This window comes from Salminus brasiliensis, chromosome 14 (assembly GCF_030463535.1).
Source record: "Salminus brasiliensis chromosome 14, fSalBra1.hap2, whole genome shotgun sequence".
NCBI lineage: Eukaryota > Metazoa > Chordata > Actinopteri > Characiformes > Bryconidae > Salminus > Salminus brasiliensis.
This window is the reverse complement of record NC_132891.1, coordinates 29,635,938-29,656,259: the sequence shown is the minus strand read 5'-3', so window position 1 is coordinate 29,656,259 and position 20,322 is coordinate 29,635,938. Positions and strand designations below refer to the sequence as shown.

General features: G+C 40.8%; 1 protein-coding gene across 1 annotated transcript in view; it reads right to left on the bottom strand.

Moving 5' to 3' along the window:
• Positions 1-1,800: 1,800 nt before the first annotated feature.
• The window catches only part of hnf4a (hepatocyte nuclear factor 4, alpha), a 34,771-nt gene continuing 16,249 nt past the window's right edge, over positions 1,801-20,322 (bottom strand). The window contains exons 2-10 of the mRNA XM_072696458.1: positions 7,537-7,711; positions 6,946-7,040; positions 6,470-6,576; positions 5,918-6,073; positions 5,201-5,288; positions 4,140-4,292; positions 3,777-4,013; positions 3,378-3,497; positions 1,801-3,023 (exon numbers count right to left, since the gene is read on the bottom strand). Of these exons, the coding sequence (XP_072552559.1) occupies positions 2,881-3,023; positions 3,378-3,497; positions 3,777-4,013; positions 4,140-4,292; positions 5,201-5,288; positions 5,918-6,073; positions 6,470-6,576; positions 6,946-7,040; positions 7,537-7,711 (1,274 nt within the window). The 3' untranslated portion in view covers positions 1,801-2,880. The remainder of the gene's footprint in view (positions 3,024-3,377; positions 3,498-3,776; positions 4,014-4,139; positions 4,293-5,200; positions 5,289-5,917; positions 6,074-6,469; positions 6,577-6,945; positions 7,041-7,536; positions 7,712-20,322) is intronic.

Below are 20,322 nucleotides of genomic sequence, written 5' to 3'. Positions count from 1 at the left end.
TCACCAACAGTGGACACTAGAGGACTGGAGAAATAAGGCCTGATCTGATTAATCTTGCTGAGGCAGAAATTGATGGTAGGTGGTACATGGTAGGGTCAGAATCTGGCACCAACACCAAACACCAACACCGAATCTGGCACCCGTTAAGACCATGTGCATCCATGGCCTTCATGCTTTCTGAATGATAATGCTCCATGTAACAAAATGGACATGGCAATCAATTCAGTGTTCTCCAGTGGCCGTCCCAGTCACTAGAAAATGTGACCCATTGCCAAATGCTCTAGTTTTATAGTTAACCATTTGACTTCTTCACATTTACAGAACGTGATGGGATATTGCACCAAATTTCAAGCAAAGCTAGAACTGCGTGACCTATTGACAGTTCTTGTCCAATAAGCTTGTTATGTGCTCATGATGGCAGAAGATTAGTGAACTATTAGTCCTGCCAAAGTGGAAGCTCATTAATGTGTGACAGATAAGGCCAAATAACATCCACTTACACTGAGACCCTCCGCAGGTTTTAGAAGGAAGGCGCCTGGCTTTTACTTAAGCTATCTGGAATTGTTTTATGATATTTATCAGTCCAATACACACCTAGCACTAAAATCCTTGACCATGCTCTGCCACGTAGGCTGTCACTTTTATCATCTTGTTTTAAAGCCTTTTTACAGCCGGCAGAGATTAGGGGAATGTCAGACGACTCCTCCCATGTCAGTAAGCTTAGGATTTGCATTTTTTCTTTTTTACTTTTATACATATTGGATGTATTGTGACTTAAACTTTGAGTGAAAGAAATTATGTGCAAACCAAAGTTGGCCAGAAACAGCCCTAAGAAAGTTTTGAATGTCCATAGCTTAGATTGTAGTTTTACTGGTAGCTGATTTAGCCAGTTTAGCTGTTTAGCCAGAGTTGCTTGTCTAAGAAAGTTGAGAATTTTGTATGTTTGGCTGTTTTGTACGCTTTGTACAGCTGGCCACCAACATCAATAGATGTTGTTATCAGGTCAAACGTAGGCTGTGGTTTGACGTAAAAAAGTGATGACAGCCAAAATTGATATTTTGTTGGTTTTAAGTTGTGATGTTGTTTAACCAAAATCCATCATCTTCCAACATCACCTGGCAACGTCATATAGATATTGACATTTCGTTGTGAAGCATGGTAATTAAAACTCCACATCTGAACTTCATAGGGCTAATATCCACACAACCAAATGAAACATCTGTCTGATGTTAGAGCTTGATGTCAACCCAATGTTGGCTTTTGACAGATATGTGACTTTAATTTCCAGCCAAAATCTAACCAACATACCACATTGGATTGATTGACATCAAGCGATTTTCATTTTCCTCCCCAATTTTAGATTGCCAATTACCCAACCCACTCATTAGTACTCTCCCCCATCACATGTAATGCTACAAAGGTGAAGACTGAAGACTGACACCTGCGCAACCAGCCACTGCCTCTTTTCAAACTGCCCCCCTTACAACGTCATGTCACTCTGAGGAAAGCAGCAGGTACCCGGCTCTGATGCATGAGCTAACAGATGCCGGTGCTGGCCAGCATCATACTGAAGTAATGAGGGAAGAGAGAGACAGCCATCTACCCACCTAGAAAGAGCAAGGCCAATTGTGCTCTCTCAGGCTCCGGCTGCTGAGGGCAGGCAGCATGACCTGGGATTCAACCTGATTTTCTGTCTGCCTGTCTGACATTAGACTGGTGGCTGCTAGGAAGTTGGATTAAAAATGACATAAATACAAACAAAAATGAATAAACAGGCTGCACACGTTTATGTAAAAATAGAACCTTGACATTTAATACAAGTTCACATTGCAAGATTGAAATCCCCCTTCTACCTGAAGGCCGTAATGCATGGCAAGGCACTTTTTTTGCTCATTCAGAAGATTGCTGTGTACCCTAACATACACACACAAACATCTGGCTGTCTACTTTAGTGACAGACACTCAGGACCTCTTTTATATTCTCACAGAAAATAGACTTCTCCTTAGTTATGGACTACTGGTATAGAGCAGTACACCCAACAGACTTCAAGACTGGATGCTTGGATCATTTGTTTACTTTTATACTTTTATAAAGTATTTCTCAATATATATTCTGTTCACATGAAATACAAGATGCTTATAACTCTGAACACCTAATAATAATAATAATAATAATAAGCAGTTTAGACAAATTATAAAGGCACAATGTCCTGTAGCCTAGCCTCAAGTACTCATTATCATTCATATCACGTTGGTCATTAAAAATACTGTACAACATAAACGTCTAACTTTTACCAGATGAATGGCCTTGTTGTAACATTTATTAAATCTTAAAACAACCATACACACTCGGCTAATCGTCCTCTCCGTCTCACTGAAAACTCCAAGGGGAATATAAATATGTACCACTACTTTACAAAAACACATTAGCCTATTAATAAGGTTGGCTAAAATTGTAAAAAAAAACAAAAAAAAAAACAGGCTTCTTCCACAGTACTGTTACTGTACACTCCTGAGGTTTTCAGCTGTTTGCTCTTTAGGTCTACATGCGATAATTTCAGCTTGGGGGGGGGGGGGGGGGGTTAGTTTGTTGCTTACTCTTAACTTTCAAAAAAAAAAACTAAAAAAAAAACTAAATTACATTAATGTTCTTTCGCAGATGCTCTTACCTAGAGCACATGCGCCACAAGGTAACCAATGGAAACTATTGCTGACTGTTTTCTCTAAAGGCTACATCAAAATAACCACCTAGTAAAAGCTATTAAAGTTTTACTGTTTAATCCATGAAGCAGCCTCTTGTAGTCATGTGGTTCGCCAACTTTTCTTAAAAATAAAGCAAAACACCAAATTCTTGCAATTCTTGCGGTTTTGCAATGCCGTTCAGATGGTCTCCTGCTTGGTGATCGTGGGCTGCGGGATGGCCGATGGCTGCTTGGGCACTGTGGCTATAACCCCCTGGGCTAGTTTGTAGTGCTCAGAGCTGGAGGCTGGTGGGGGAGAGGGGATTGGAGTCTCAGGAGTGGCTGTGGGCACAGAAAGCAAGAAGAGCATGTAAGGATACAACTAAACGTCCACAAAGCAATGTCGGAAAGAAAGAAACTATTGGTTGTCGAGCAGTAAGAGCTCTTGTGAAATTTCTGAAGGCATTAGGAAGGGTAGCAAAGAATAACAGTGGTTTTCTTTGACCAAGTAAGCCTGATTAACTCACAAAAGGATTACTCCAGCAAGCATGTTTGTCCCTTCAGTTACCTGACTCTGCCACAGAGAGTGGGCTTGTACACTGAAGAGAGCACACCTCTAGCCAACCTGGTGAAGGTTGTAGCCAACCTGGTGAAGGTTGTGGTCAACCTGGCGGAGGGTTGGGTTCAGGGACTTACACATCTGTCCGTTGTGAACTGGAGTGGCCATGTTTGCAGTCACAATGACGTTGCTGAGGTGCTCCTGCACCAGGTGTGGGTGTAGAGATGGAGGGGCATGGGGGGCCTCGTTTGCAGAACCTGTGATAGAAGCATGTCAAGGTCATCAGACGTTCAGACTGGGGGTTGCTTTTCCCTCAAACAAATCCTGTGTTATCTTTATTTCAAAGCCAAGTGGTTTTCAGATCCAGTCCTGGGGACACACTCTGCCCTGCACAGTTTTAAGCATTCCCTGCCCTTCCAACACACCTGGTCCAGCTCAGGAAGGGCATGATAAACAGCTGATTAGCTTGAACAGATGAGTTGGGACAGGGAATAGTTGAAATGATGCAGGGTAGTTGAAAACCACTGTGTCCTTACCTCCTAGAAGCATCTCCTGGAGGAGGTTGTCTATCTTGGCCATTCCAAACAGCTTAACAAACTGAATTTGCTCAATCATCTGCCAGGTGATGCTCTGTAGCGTTGGCAACAGTAGAAGAAGCTCGCCGAACCGTCCCCTTGAGTCGTACTGCCGGTCGTTGATGTAGTCCTCTAAGCTGACCTGTACTTGGTATCGCATCCGTTTGATCTTGCTTGGATCACTTAGACCTTTGGCATCTACCAGTAAAGAAGGGACCCAAACACAATCAGGATTTGTTCAATCAGAAACAGCTAGACTGATATTCCTGCAGCTTTATAAAAACAACATGGTGTGATTACTGATTCCTGAGATGGTACACCTACCTGGATCAAAGAATACAATGGCCTTCAAGCAGGCATATTCGTTATCATCTATCTGGAGCTCCTGGAAAGGAAGGACCAACTCATCGAGAATCCTCACCGTTACCCGGCTCACTTCCAACTCAGGGCAGTTCCGAGGAATTATGTGATCATTACCTGGGTAGAAGAGGACGAGATGTTTATGTAATCACACTAAATTTGCAAAGTAGGGATTGTCAGTTCTGTCCTGGACACTCAGGGTCCAGGGAGGTTCCTGCTCAAACACACCTGTTTCAACTCAGTAGCCAAATGTGACCAAGTTTAGTAGATGTGTTCGAGCGGGGTAATCACCCTCCATGACCAGAACTGATGACCTCTTCTGTAAAATGCACCCAGGAGCATTTCTAGACTATTTGTTGAACTGGGGCACATGCCGAATATAGAGGGGCATGGCTGCTTGCCTAATAATACTCCTACTAATGATATGTTAATATTAATAAAGTGTCAATAATAATGTTTGTAATAGTATTACTGGTTAGTATTAGTATTATTATTATCATCTAAATAATATTACTGTCACACACCTGCATTAAATATTTCCTTTGCGGCATAAAACTACATGTGAAATTGTAATTTTCTCTTTGATTTCATGTTAGCTAGATAACACAGGCTTTGCTGAGTAGTTGAGTAGTTAACTGTTATATTGGCTATATTACAATGCTCATTTTGCAAGCTTGTGTAGTCGATGCCCCTTTTACTAGCTAGCATAAATAAAGCCTATGCTAACTGATGCCTTTGCTAGTTTAATTCATTATTCTAATATGTATTTTGGGTAGATTATGTGGTTATAAATGACTATAAACAAAACAACACACAGCTATGAGCTACCATTACCTTGTCTGTAGCATTGCAAACTTTCTTTAAAATATTTGCGAATGTCCATTACTTGGTAACTCTGACATTATACTGGGGGGCGTGCCCCAGTCCAGTGGGTCTAATGACGCACCTGAATGCACCTAATGTAAAACATGCTAATATATGGAAAAGCACGGCTCAATCACAGTCATATATCTAAAAGCTCTTACCCAATAGCAACAGGTCCTTGTACAGCATGGAGCGCTTGGCAGCTCCAAGCAGGAGATGTTCCCCTGCGTGAGCTCGCAGCAAAGCCACCTGCGGGAAAGTAAGATACAATTTGCATGACCTATTCGTTTCTCTTTTCATGGGAATGGTTCGCGTGTGTGTGTGTGAGTGTGCTGGAGTGCAGGGGGTGCACAGCAATTACAGCACTTGAAGGGTCAGAGGTTCCCACAGAATTTCAAGCATGGTGGAGAATGGGGGAACTGAGTGGGTGCATGTCCTTCTGCACAGTGTGAGAAGATGCTCTGTCATACATGCCCACTATCCACAAATCAGTTACCCTGCCTTGGTGATTGCACGGTTAATGATTCTGGAGGTCTTGAGGAGAGATGTAACTTTAAAACCAGCTCATCACTTTCTAACCTGGGACATCAAAACACATTAACCAAACGCAGTAAGGATCTTCCACACCCTGATCTCACCATCTCCACCATCTTGATTCTTGTACTAGATACATTTCTGATAGCTCTCATGGATATGGTGGACACCCCTCACTAAAAGATAAGATATTCCTTTTCTGTGAGTGATTCCAGATTGGAATCTTTCAGATATTACACAACTCCCTCATTGCATTCACAGGAGACAGGAAGCTTTGCATAGGACAACAATCTAGACAGAATAGTGAACCTGGAGTAGTTCCAGACACATGCTCTGACTCTTACCTGGTCATCCAGGGGCAGATCGCAGAAGGCCGGGATATATTTGGCCCACTCTACTAGAACCAGCAACTGCTGCTTCATAGACTCGCACACATCTGTGATGGTGGCCATCTTCTTTGTTCTGATGTCACCATTAAGGATAGGACCTGGAGAGGAGATCTACAGCACAGCCAAAGGTTTTGTTTACCATGCATGTCTCCCAACGTTCAGCCATTCTATCATATATATATAGTTTGAAAACAACAGTGTCCAGGTCTGGCCAGAACAGTCCAGAACAGTGGGTGTCAGGTGATTCCCTTTCTCCAACACATCTACTGCTAGACCTGGAAACAAACTAGTGGGTTTATCCCGAAGAGATTGACAGGGGCTCTACAAAAACGTATTAATTGAGTTTTGTTAGTTTGGCAGAATTGTTAAGAGTTCTGGGTCCCAGAGTAATATCTTTTCAATGGCCGCTGGTTGCAGAGCAGGGGGAAACATCTAACTGTGGTGGACTAAGACCATCTAAGACCAGAGCTGGACACCCCTGGTTGTAGACCAAGACGAAGATCTCACCTGTCTGGAGAGGACGTCGGCTTGGATGAGTGCGTTGATGGAAGGTAAGCTGCTGTCCTCATAGCTTGACCTCCTGGTGCTGATTCTGTCTCTTTCATTCTGTACAGCTGCACCAAACCGAGAATAAATCAACCCACTGAATTTCATACAGGATTATCGCAAAAATAACTGCTATCAGTGAAACTCTGACAACTGATAGCAGAGATAGATGAATATTAGCACTGCATGCCTCAAGGCAAAAATTCTCAAGGTTGGGCTGTTTATCAGTGTGCAGTTATGATGCCTACAAACTGTTTGTTCAGCACAAGCCAGTCCTAGGCTTCAGTGCGTGGTGGAGTGAACATTAACAAAGTGCTTGTCTCACTCTGATGTTGTAAAACGCTCAAGACGCTCTATGCAGCGGCTTGTCTCAGTCCCACACTGGACTCCCATAGGTTTAAGCATATACCATCAAACACCACGGAAAGGGTACATACCTTCTTTCTTCATTCCGGCCCGAAAACATTTCTTTAGTCTACAGTATCTGCATTGGTTCCTCTTATCTTTGTCCACTATGCACTGTCTGTTGAACCTGTAACAAATGCAAAAGTCCACCACATTTAGAAGTATGTCCTTCATCTGCAGTTTGATATTTAGAGATACAATACATATATATGTATATGCAAAAGTTTGTAGACACCACTTCTAATGAATGCCTCCATACTGACACACACAAACACACAAAGAGGTATAAAGCCCCCCAGCACTGAGCTGTGGAACTGTGTTCTCTGGAATGATGGATGGTGCTCCATCCAATACATTTGGGATGAGTTGGAGTGGTGATCGTCCAAAGTTCTGACCTTGCTGACACTCTCACAAAGCCTTCCGTCAACAGTAGAGACAGTTACCCCAACCAAAGCTGAGTATTTTTTTAATACCCTTAATTTCATAAGAAACAAAAAAATAAATAAACAGATAAACAAATAAACAAACTTTTGTCCACATAGTGCATAAGCATAGCGAGATTTGCAGTTTGTGTGACAGTAATGTAGCGACTGTAAGAGATGTTTAAGGAGCAAAGTTCTGACCTGCAAGAGTACATGTGGTTTTTGCGTACGCTGCGTCTGAAGAAGCCCTTGCAGCCATCGCAGCTGGAGGCTCCGTAGTGCTTGCCGGTTGCCCGGTCCCCACAAATGGCGCAGAGGGTCCCTGCACCCAGGTGGTTGGCAGCATTCATGTTGGCACTCTCAGCTGGTGAGGAGTCTGAAAATAGAGGTACTTTTAGCAAATCAGCCAGATGGGGCAGCAAGCCTTCACTGCTTCATATTTGGATAGAAAGACAAAACATTTAATGCTTAGTCATGATGAACTTCACTGAACTTTACACTCCACAGACAAGTGTGTAAACAGGCAAAGCTTGAGAATGCCGGAAAACAAGGTAGCCTAATTCAGAAATAGGACTCAGTAGTCCAGTAGTATTTCACAGGTGTGAATAGTGTTAAGCCTGGTTAGTGTTCCAGTTAAGCTAAGCATTGATTGGTACACTCCGAACAAGTGACATGTAAAGTTTTCAGGTTTTCATTCTGGTTGCACATTTGCAATGTTCATGAGAATTACAAAAGAAGATGACTTAAGACTTTCCAAACTAAATGAGATGATTTAAGCAGTTATTTTGAATAGTAATACCTATTTAATAACTGAATATTTGAGTATTAGATAGGTCCTGTTCTCACAAGCCAAGTTTAACAATAAATGAATGCATCATTTATGTTGTTACTGCCTTGATTAGTGGAATCTGTAAATGTCTTAACTTGTAGAAGGCTACAAGTCATCTAAAAAATGTCCTCATGTAGATAACGGAAAATCAGTCCCAGCTCATTTTAAAGAGGATATGGGCGAAGGGTCATGGCCGGGCTGTAAAATTCTTTAAAGAGGCCAGTGTTTTACGCTACAATCAATTAGCTATAAATCATTCTCATGAAAATGTGCAGTAAAGGGGTGTTTGCAAAGTAATCCAGTGGTGATTATTGCTAAAACCGCAACTGCGAGACCTCTGCTAATAGAACTAATCATTACTCAAGAATGCGTAAATAAACGTGAGTGTGAGCAATACTTCAAAAGCTTAACGATTTGGAAAACAATGGCGGACATCTGAAATAAATGGAAATGGTGTGCCTCTACTCAGCTGACATACAACACACATTGGTTTTAAAGGTAGGATACAAAAACCAACTCACAACATAGGACCTCAATCCTGAGGCTCTAAATACAGTTAAGCCATTTAAAGTACAATGTGCTGTGTGTCTTTGTGATGATCTTGAATGTTCACAGGAGCACCGAAACCAAGCTAATTACTTAAGCTGATCAAAGGGAAGTGTGTGTGACATGATAGATGTGTCAACTCAACTGACTTGAAATACTCAAATGATTAAAAACACTGATTGGAAGGGCATCGGAAATCACACTCATCACCTATCTGATGAGATGTAGGCTATTAAAAACTAGTCAGCAAACAAATCCCTGTAAATTCAGTAACCCGATTATTGACCATTGAGCTGGGAAGACACTCGCTACAAATGTACTATCATCAGCACAGCCACCAAAAAGACGTTCAAACACCACAAAGGTGTCAAAACACCAAAATCGAATCAGTGATACTTTAAATTATGTATTAACATTTGACAATTTTCCATGATCCAATCAATTACATTTCTCATGACGGCCTGTCATGGGAAAAAAAGCTGTGGAATATTTCCACAACATCTTCTACGGTTGATGTCCATTTACCTAGCTGTCAACGATCCCTGGAAATGCTACTCTAAGGAGACATTTTTGCCTCAACCGACCACGAAAAACTCAAGGTAAAAGAAGCCAGATGGAATCACTCTGGGATTTTTAGTGGTGTAACTTTGTCTTAGAACGAAACATGACCCTTTCCTCCTAACAAGACAGAGCTTGCAACGTTCATATTAATGCTCATCCCAAAGCTTCTCGGCTCTCAGTTGATTTATCATGTGTGGCTCTACTGTCACAGTTAGTAAGCCATTAAAAAGCATGCAGGCCACAGAGGCATCCCATAGGACTGGCCCCTCAGAAGTCCATAAAAGAGCACAAAACCTATTAAACCTGATCATCCTCCACTTAACCAAACATTTGGTAGCCTGTATAAAGTCTCAGGACTCAAAGTTCAGAGCGGGGCCTGAGTAGGGAGGGTGACTCACCTGTGCTCATGGCGAGCACTTGCATGTTCTCGAACTCCAGGGTGGTGTAGGCTGGGTCCAGGGCCTCGCTATAGTCTGCCATCTCCATGTCTGCTAGAGCTTTGGACAAACGCATTCTCAGCTAACCTGACACTGGGGGCAAAGACTTGTCCTCTCGGTGGAGTTCGGACCCCCCCTCTCATAGATCAAGCCCCGCCCCTTGGAGAGGTAGACACCTCTGAGTGACACGGGACATGTCCTCTAGGGCAAAGATGAGGCTGACTTTGAATGACAGGTCAGACCCTGCCCCCCAGGCCACGGCCCAGTTCTGGAGTGGGGTGGCCTTTTGGTTAATCATTGTCTGGCTTTTTTGTTAGTGCTAAATCAGGATTGTTTTTAGGATTTAGACGAACAAGGTCTCTCTCTCTCTCTCTCTCTCTCTCTCTCTCTCTCACTCTTTCAATATCTAATGTCAGTAAAGCTTTAGCAACTTTGAAATTGAAGAAAGCACATCTAGTCCCTTCCACGTTGCTGTCGGACTGCACCAGTCTAAAGCCAATTTTTGTGTCAGGCAAATACAAAGAGTTGTATTGTAGTATGGAAGCACTGTTAAAGTTTCAAAAATTTACCATTACAGCTTATTTTGACTGCAAAAGACCTTCAGGAAGATGAATGGTGGTGCACTATTCTACTGTGCAGTGTCACCAGCACAGATATGATTTTTGTGGAAAAGTCACCAGAGGGAAACCTGAAGCATTTTGGAAGTTGTTTGGCCACAATGGATCATGATCAAGATTTAGGCTTGTGTTACAACTAGGGCTGGGCTATATGGTAAAATTGTTATGTGCAATATGACAATATTTCATCGTATTGTGCTAAATGTTGTGTTACTGTGATACACAATATGTTTTTATGAGACTATTGTGGATATTGTTTCAAGAGCACCGAGCAACTGCGCATTTCATTACAGATAGTAATGAAATGCAGCAAATTTTGAGTAAAAATATTTGTATATTTTAAGGTATTTTCTCAAAACACAATATTTATTGCCACACTTTGTCACGCAGACACCAGTTTTTTAAAGCAGATTTTAAAATTCGATATCCAAGTACTCCCATACTTAGGACTCTTCCATACTTACACTATCTGTAATGAAACATACAGTTGACAATATCCACGATATTCTCATCACGATACAATAAAATATTGTCATATTGCCCAACCCTAGTAACAGTCAGAACCTGAAGGTTTGGCCATAGCCCTGAAAGCCCCCCCTCAAAGCATCCTTAAAAATCTGTGAAAAGACCTCAAAAGAGCAGTGCAGCAAGACAGCCCAAGAATTTGACAGAACTGGAAAGTTTTGTAAGGAAGAATAAACGAAAATCCCCCAAACGAGAAATTTACAGCAACTTTTGACCAAGGGTGCCACTGAGAAGTTACTGTGGTCTAGAAGGTACCACAGTAACATCTCAGGGATGAGGAGGATAGGTGGTCATATAAAAATGAAATGTGACAGCGCTGAGTACGTAAACCCACACAAACATCATAAGCTGATTTGAGAGCAAAATAATGAAATAATTTAAATACAAGAAAAAGGTAGGCTTCTTAAAGGGAAATACAGAAATGTCCTTCAGGTTGTATTACATTGTGTGGCCACAGAATCAGATTGAGAGCCAGCCAGCCTCATTTCCATGCTTAAATTATGTGTTTGCTAAGTCGCCGCTAATTCTTGCACAATAAACAACAGCAATGACTCTCGCTAGCTGGAAATGGTGACCTTTATGTAAAAGAACTCATTGTTCTACAGAAAACTCATATGCACGTGAGGCGCAACTCTAGTTTCCAACTATAGAGAACAGAATGCTTGCCATATCTACCTTATGCCAAACTCAGTCATAACTAATAACTGCAGTCCTGGGTGAAATGGCTTGTGGCAGTTGCTGTGTTCTCTTTCTGCTTGCTAGCCGCAGTGCTGGTATTGAGGCTGCTGGAAGATTAGGCATGTAGAAAGGAAGCTGAAGTAGCTAAAGCAGAAATGGCCTACAGTGATTACTAAACACTGTATAGACCACTATCAGGTAAAGGTGCCCCTCTTACTCTTTTAAAAAGTGATTGAAACCTTTGTAAAGATTCACACATGAAAGGATACAAATGTATGAAGGGAATTTATTTAGAGAATTAGGGCCATTCAGTGTTGACCCTGTTTAGTGTTGTCCAGTAGTTCACCGGTAGTATACTGATGAGATTACTTCATAATAGAAGTGACCCTGATCTTATAGAAATCACTGCAAGTCAACCAAACTGTCCTTATTATATGAATCAGTATGCACTTTAGAGGACCTGTACCAGGGGGGAATCCAGCGGACTAAGATGCTGCCAGTATGACCTGAGGATCCCTGATTCAAATCCCAGATCGTACTGCCTGCCATCAGCAACCAGAGCCTAAGAGAGCACAACTGGTCTTGCTCTGTACAGGTGGGTAGATGGCTCGCTCTTTCTTCCCCATTACTACAGTGTGATACTGGCAGGCGTTTGCTAACATCTGCTAGCCGTTACATCAGTGTTGGGTACCGGGCACTTTCCTCCAAGCCTGGTGACGTTGCATCTGTGACAGTGCAAAAAAAAGGCAGTGGCTGGTTGTGCATGTGTTGAAGGAGGCATGTGTGATAGGGGAGAGTCCTAGTGGGTGAGTGGGTTGGGTAATAGATAGACAGCCTTAAAATGTGCTGTTTTTGTGATGTCACAAAACCCAACACATTCACCTGCCCTTCCTCATTAAAGTTAACAGAAGTGTTAGTCTAGACTTCGGTTCACAATAAAGCTAATTACAATTGAAAATGTAGGCTATGGGCCTTTTAATTTTTGCATTTAACTCTGTACAAACCATTACACGCTCATTTACATGCTCATATGTATGTATGCAGGTATGTTCGTTATCTGAGGAGAAAACATAGGTAATGCATTTACGTAAACAAGTGAAGCAAGCACGCAAGCATAAGAGCCAAGGCAAACACTGAGAGGATATATTTGAAGAAGGGAAAGTGACAGTACAAAGCGACGGGTCAATGTTCCCCAGTTCATAGAGCCATGAGGACAGTAAAAGCTTACCTACCACTCATCTACCCACATGCATGCACGAGGCGAGGAGCTGGCTGACATGGTGACCAAGTAAACTATCTAAACACACAGTAAAACCCCCATTATCCAAGCTAAATGGCTAATTTTACGGCATGCCACATTTTACCAGCAAATACAGCTAGTTCGCATTGCTTGTGTACTGAAAAAAGGCCAATGTGATCCTCAGTTACTGATTATTGGAAGGAATGAATCTTAATGATATTTGGTATAGATTACAGTGAATTATGTGGTTTTGATTAGCTTGCAAAAACAATTATGATAACATCTCGGTTTATAGGACCCTGCAGATCCCCCTGGACATTATGCAGACTATATTTACTGGATTATTTGGAATAGCTTGGAAAACACCTAAACTTACTTGCTGGATAACTGGCAATTTAGGATAAGGGGTCTAATCGTGCCCACATGTTTTGTGTGTTTATGCATTCTATGTATTCTATAACTTCTATATATGTGTATATATGTGTGTGTGTATATATACGGAGGGCCTTATGTTAATACCCTACTAAACCTACAGTATTTTGTATATATGTATATGTATATATAAAATGAAAAACAAGAATCTCCATTTTTGTCTGCTTTAAGTTTTCTCTATGGTTTGTACCCCATGTAAAGTTAAGACCAGGCTCCTCCTGTAGTCACCATTTTGTTTTTTTTTCACTGTACAGCCCCGATATAATATTTACTTGTGTAATAATTGCCTTATTAAGATTAGTTATGATTCGGACAGAAATCTTGTGGAAACTTCCAAGGCTAAATTTACACTTGTAGACACCATCTTCTCTGGAGCTTTTGAAATCAGGGTTAATAATAGGGAGTTTCTACTTTTCTGCAAAGGCCTTACACTAGATTTTGGAACATTGCTGTGAGCATTTGATGGCATTCGGCCATGAGAGCATTAGTAAGATCAGGTGCTGATAATGGATAATTAGTTCTAGATCAAAAATGCCACTCAAACTTATCCCAGAGGTATTGGCTGGAGCTCCAGCCCTCTAGAGAAGTCTTTTCCACTGCCCCACAGCCCAGTGCTGAGGGGCTTTTTACCCCTCTATCTACGGGATTTCATTGGGCATGGTGACTTTACACTCATGCTTGGCTGCTTCAGAGCGTCCTGTCATATTGGCAGTGTTTTTATGGTGATTAAACAAGCATGTGTAACTAAATCCCTGTGTTAGTAATGAACAAAAAATAGCTAAACTCGCTCATTAAAAGGAGGGTCAGGACAGTTTTGAACGGTTAGTTTAGATTAGTGTATATTAATATGTTAATGCTTACATTTTTCAGTTAAAAAAAGTTAAATGGCACAGCGTAGTATTGCCTGATCCATTCATACTGTTTTCAATAGCACAGAAATACAAAAGACAATCATTATAATGCAGGAGACTCAAATATGTGATGAAGACGTTGTTAGACGAAGACGAAGTTAACCACAAGGGGTTAGCTAACATGCTAACCCTCTAGCTAACTAACACTCTAGCCACAAATTGATGTGGTAAACGCAAACTAACATGGTAACCGCTAATGCTAATACAGTAAATGTGAACTAACACCACACCACTAACACGAGCTAAGGCTCTAGTCCAGCATAAATGCAACTGACAGAAACTTCATTTATGTTTCTGTTTTGATTGTATTGTTTGATTTCAGTGTATTGAATCCAGGTCCTTGCTCAATCCTCACATCTCATTCTAAACTTTTGCACTTATGGATTTTAATTTTGCAACTGATACTACATTTGTACCCCAAAAAGTACCCCAAGTCTATGAACTGCCGACGGACAAAAGTGTTATTCAACTTCTATTACCGATAAATAGCCCAACTAGTTTGTACAGAAGTCCCTGTAGTTACTGAGTAATACATCTTAGAGTGTAATAAGCCTTTCTGCATTAAAGGGTTATATATTTTCCAGAATTGTGTCATTTCTGACAAAAACGTAGACATACAAAATAATGTATCATAATAATAATAATAATAATAATAATAATAATAATGTAAATGAAATGTAAATGTCTTTTAACATGTAAAATTATGTGTAATTATGCACTGAAATATAAATGTAACATATAGAAAAAAAGCTTCTGAGGCTTCTAAGAAGCCATCGCTAATTCCTTCTCCGAAAGAATTTCCATCCACGTGTTTGAGCAGCCTCCACGTGTGCCGAGCCAACCTTAGCGCGTCTTTGGGAATCTCTTCCCCATCTCCTTATTTGCTCAAGAGATTTGTTCTAGCCACAGTTACAATTAAGATGAAGCGGATGAATAACGCTGTGAATCTGCAAGCCAGAGGAGTGACTCACGTTCTGCAAATCTTATCTGGCTTACCATTAAAGTCTTTATCGTAGCCCAAATCTCGAGGGCTCTGTGAACGGCCCTGTGCGGGCTCTATAAAATCTAATCCACAAGGTTATAGCTCTCTGTCACATGCAAAGTCAAAGTGTTCATTCCAGGTAGATCCAGATAAATCTAGAGATTGGTAGGTACACGCTTCGCATGGGAAAGCCGTCATGGTGAACTAAACTAACCTTTTTAGCTGTGAAAAACTGTGCTTTTCACTTCCAGCTTGTTCACTTGGCCTAATTATAACCAGCTCTCAGTTCAGTCCACACAGTAATCAGAACGGACACAATGCAACAGGCTGGAATAAATACAGTGCTCATTATTATACAGAGTATAATGAGAAAGAATTACATATACAAACTTAGAATTAGAGCAGACCATCCCTCTTGGAAAATAGGAAATATGCTAACATGTCTAACATGTATATCTGTTATATATATGTATATCTACACAGCAACTTTATTGGATTCTATCTCCATTTAATCATCTTTCATTTCCATTCTTTTTCTCTGAAAGGATGGAGATGAAAGCTGATTAGATGGAGATAGTATACAATATATTAGTAAAGTATAGTTAACATGTTAACATAGCTAGCATGTATAGTTAGTGAGTTTTTCTCTAGTGAGCTTGTCTGGGTTAGCTTGGGTTAGTGTCCTGTATGTGTGTAAGTTAAACGCTAGTTAGCTAGCCTGGTGTGTTAGCCGTGGCAGTCCTTTCTTTCAAAGAGCAAATTGATGGAAAAAGGGCAAAAAAATACAAATAATTCAAGGCACATATAAATAGGCACAGGGACATAAATGTGCTTTAGTAAGAAAATATTCATTTTATGCCTTAATTTAGTTTCAGGAAGCAGCAGTTTAGACTGTTAGACACTCAGTGTGGAGGCTGTTGCTCATGTTTTTGGGTAAACTCCTGGGATATTACACTGATTAAAGTTAATGGTATGATGATGATGAGGAGGAGGAGGAGGAGGAGGAGGATAGTTCCAATGAAAGGCTGCAGTAGAGCTTGATACCTTCATGGGTGGCTTTCTATTTGCAGGTCTTATATGACCTGTGATTGAATGGTTTGCTATGGTATCTGATTAGAGCATCCTGGGAATAACATTTGACCGTAAACAGAGTTTTAGATCAAAGATGTGACTTTCTCGCAATGGACAGAAATATTACTACATTGACTCCTGCTGGGCCATTGATTAACAGCCTATCTAATCCATGGCCGGCTGGTTACAAGAGAATCAGCCAATCAGTCAATCAAACAGTCAATCAAGCAAGCAATCAATCATCTCCTATTCTCATATAGTTTTATAATTGACGGTGAAGAGCCTGTAGCTCTCTCGCCTCGTTTTCCACTGATCGCATCACTGTCAGTGCAAAGCTGAGATCTGTAGAACTAAGAACATCTAGCATCAGGCAAACAACCAAATGTATCAGGTAACTAGACATGTCCCGAAATCCAACAATAAAGCACATCATGATATTCAGTTGGCAGTTTATTAGAAGGGATACAAGCATATCCCCTAATCATTTAATTATATTATTAAGATACTTTGGGGCATTTCTTTTGCATTATTCTATTGGTTGTGATTGCCTTTGATTGTGATCATTATAAACACATTATATTAACACAAGATAAAAAACAACGACTAGATTTACTGTTAAAAAGTGGAAAATGGCATTTGTGGTCTTTAAATATTATTTTCATATTGATTTGTTATTACATTTAAAAGTGAGCAATAAACATAGTAAGGAAAAGTGATTTTGTCCTTTAGCCGGCAGGAATGGACAGCCATAGATTTATGGATTGATTTTATTTGTAACTCGTTATGATGGAAACACTGTTAATAATGTATGGTTCATTAGGTGCGTAGCCTGTATGAGTTAAACAGTTAACAGTTAACCCCCCTCCCCCTGTAGGACAGTTGCTTCCCCATTTTCCTTCAAAATCAGGCACCCATGCATGTAGGCACATGTATATATATATATATATATGGTAACTTTTTAGGTAAAGGGAAAAACATAACCCTTCGAAGAAAGTCAGTGTAAAATTATTTTATTCCAAGTGATTTGGAGCATTTCTATTGGTCCATTGAACATGTAATTGATGCCAGTTGATACTAATGTAAAGAACAACTAGCAATATGAAAAATATCAACAATTATTATTGCTATATGTATCATGTGTAACAATTATTATTGTTTGGCAGTTATCGTTACATTAATGTTTTATATCTCCACATGCCTACAGGTGATGCTGAGATGACTCTGAGATTACCCACTTCCAGAAAATGTGTCAATATTACAGTCTTAAAAATAAAGGTGTCAAAAAGAGTTCTTTTGAGAAATCATAGTTATAGAAGAACCACTTTTGGTTCCCTAAACAATCAGCTATTTTGTAAATGAATGTGTGAAGACCCGTTTCCCCTTCACACAGTGTAAAGGTTCTAAACTCTCTGAATAAACAGTGCATTATACAGATGATGTCCTCAGTACCTTTAGTTAGGTAAAGTTGCACTGACTTTACAGACGCTTAAGCCCCTGGAGTCTGAACCTTAATGCTTATATTCATCCCATACCCAGCAACAACCATGAGAGAGCAGTAAGAATGTCATCATTGCACTTTTTGTGTTCTGTTGGGTGCAAATCTCAGTCAAAGGTAGAAGTCATTTAGGAAGGTTTAAGTAAGCCTACTTCTGTAATTTCCTTCCTGGGATCAATAAAGTATTTCTTTGATTCGGATTCTGTTTAATCTTTAAGGTACACTGTTGGACCCTAAAGACCATGGTGTATCTTTTTATGGTGCATGTGCAGTACACTAATTCTAGAACCACTTACAAACCTTTACTTTTAAACGTGTGACGGTTAGAGTCACTGTTCAGTGTCTTCCTATGGACTACCATAGCACAGAGCGATGGAGTGACCACCACAAATTATACTGTGTTCACCATTCACTCGTTTGGAAGGATTGTCACATAATTCCGCGGCGGCGTGAAGACGTGCACTTTGAATCGGATTATGGAGGCAGCATTATGGAGAGGATCTGCTGTCCCTCCTTGATTGTCTCTTGCGCCTGATACGAGGCTGCCATGTCATGTCTGTGTCCTATAATCAGTCACCCGTGCCGCCCGGGGCTAAAAGTCAAAGGACTGCTCCGAACTGATGTAACTCCGCTGCCTATTTCCCCCTTTGAAACTTCAAACTCCAGTTTGTGAACAAAGTCCTATCTATCTTCACAATAGGGATCTCCGACCACTGACCAAACTCCATTTGTAACCACTGCCTATTTGTACCTTCTCTTGAATGAGTCTTTTTCATTTCTACTGACTGACCAAGCAGGACACGGCTGCGATGCCAGGGGCCCAATGACCTGCGGCTTAAAAAAACTCCACTACTACTCGGCCCACGCGGAATAACACCTTCTCGGGAAAACCATGGAACAACGTTGGGAATATCGGCCTGTTTTGGTGTGGACTACAAGAGCGCAGGGTAAAATATGGGGAAAAGTTTCTCTATTAGGAACGAGAAAGGGCAAGTGTGCTCATTTGCTTGCTGCCAGTACATCTGCGAGGCCAGTAAAAAAAGGCAGTGTGGACTGACTGGGGGGAGATGGCACAGGTACGTAAGGATAGTGACATGGCGAAGACCTTGTCAACAGATTGCTATCTGCAAACCACACAGCTTATGCAAGCTCCCCTCAGACTGGCTGCCGGGGGGTAGAACACTTCACTTTGACTGCTCACAGTTAGCGTCAGTTGGTTTTGACATGCTGGTGTTTCCCTGATACATACAAACAAACAAAACAATGAGAGGGATCTTTCATATATTTGTATGTATCAGCCCTGGAGGCTGATAAGCATGGTCGATGCCCCTCCTCTCCATCAAACCCAGTTTCGAGCACTTTAAAGGAGTTCTGGAGTGGAATCAATGGTTGGGAAGAAAAGAAAGAGAGAAGATGAGAGAGAGCGTAACAACGTTTGGTTGTGTTTGGTTCAGAATAGGCGTCACCGATATGTTAAAAGGCATGGATCTGTCATGTCTAATCTCATCCCTGAGTTGATTGTGTTGTCGATGTTGATTAGGGATGTCAGAATTCTCTGCTTACGCAAAGGAGACCCTTTCAGTGGGCTGATTCCATCAGTTGAGCTGAATGAAGAGTTGAATGCACTCCAGTTGAGACTCACAGTTATCAACTCTGCAACTCCGCCGAGTAGGGAATTGCTTCATGCGCCTTTCATGTGACAGTTCTGATGAGCAATACAAGGTTTCTCTGGTTGAGTGCTTTCATCACAGCGTTAGAAAGACCAAACACTCGAAAAAGGGTAAAGGGTTCTTGGTAGAGGTAAAGCTTTTGTAGTCTGACCAAAGAGTTTACCTCAAAGATGTTAGTAGTCAGTGTGAAAAAGCTAATTTAGGCCATTAGGGTACATTTGAACATTTTATTGGGTTTCTCAATGGGTTTCTTTAGTAAATGCTATGGTTCTATGTAGAACCCGGGTAGATAAGTCAAAGGAGCATTTCAATGCACCACGTTTAAATGGTTCTTTATAGAGTCATAAATGTAAAGAGTAATTCACTCCAGGATAGAATCCGAGCTCTCTGGGACCAGAGAGAAAATACCCAACCCAAGTCTTACCAGGTTTCACTCCACTTACGGGCCATGTTACATTTTCACTTTACGCTGATTTATCTGAGATTCCCATGAACTGAACACTTCTGTTGCTTGTTCAAGGACATCTGGAACAATCTGTTAATGTTTTGAATGGTTAATGTCAATGGGTTGTGTGGAGCTTGGCCAGAATTTATAATATCGCTAATCATATGTAACACTTAGGCACTGAAAACTAACATTCGGTCACTGTTTTCAGTGCCAAACCAAAAGTATGGTTTTATGGTTGAATTTTGTTTTTATACTGTATCAACATGTTATGATGAATGGACCAATAGAAATGCTCCAAAAGATGTGGAAAAGGTGCAAGTACAGGCAATGTGTTGAAATCTTATAGAGCCATTTAAGCACTTTTTGGGGGTCTCAAAAATTCTCAAACATTTATCCTCTTTTAAAAATAGTATATACAGATAATTACTAGTACAAAGTGAATGCTTTAACATACCGTCTGTGATTAATGAACGGTACTGATTAAAATACCAAGAATAATTTGCCTAGTTGCGGGTTTTTTTTGCACTAATAAAAGTTTGGTTGGA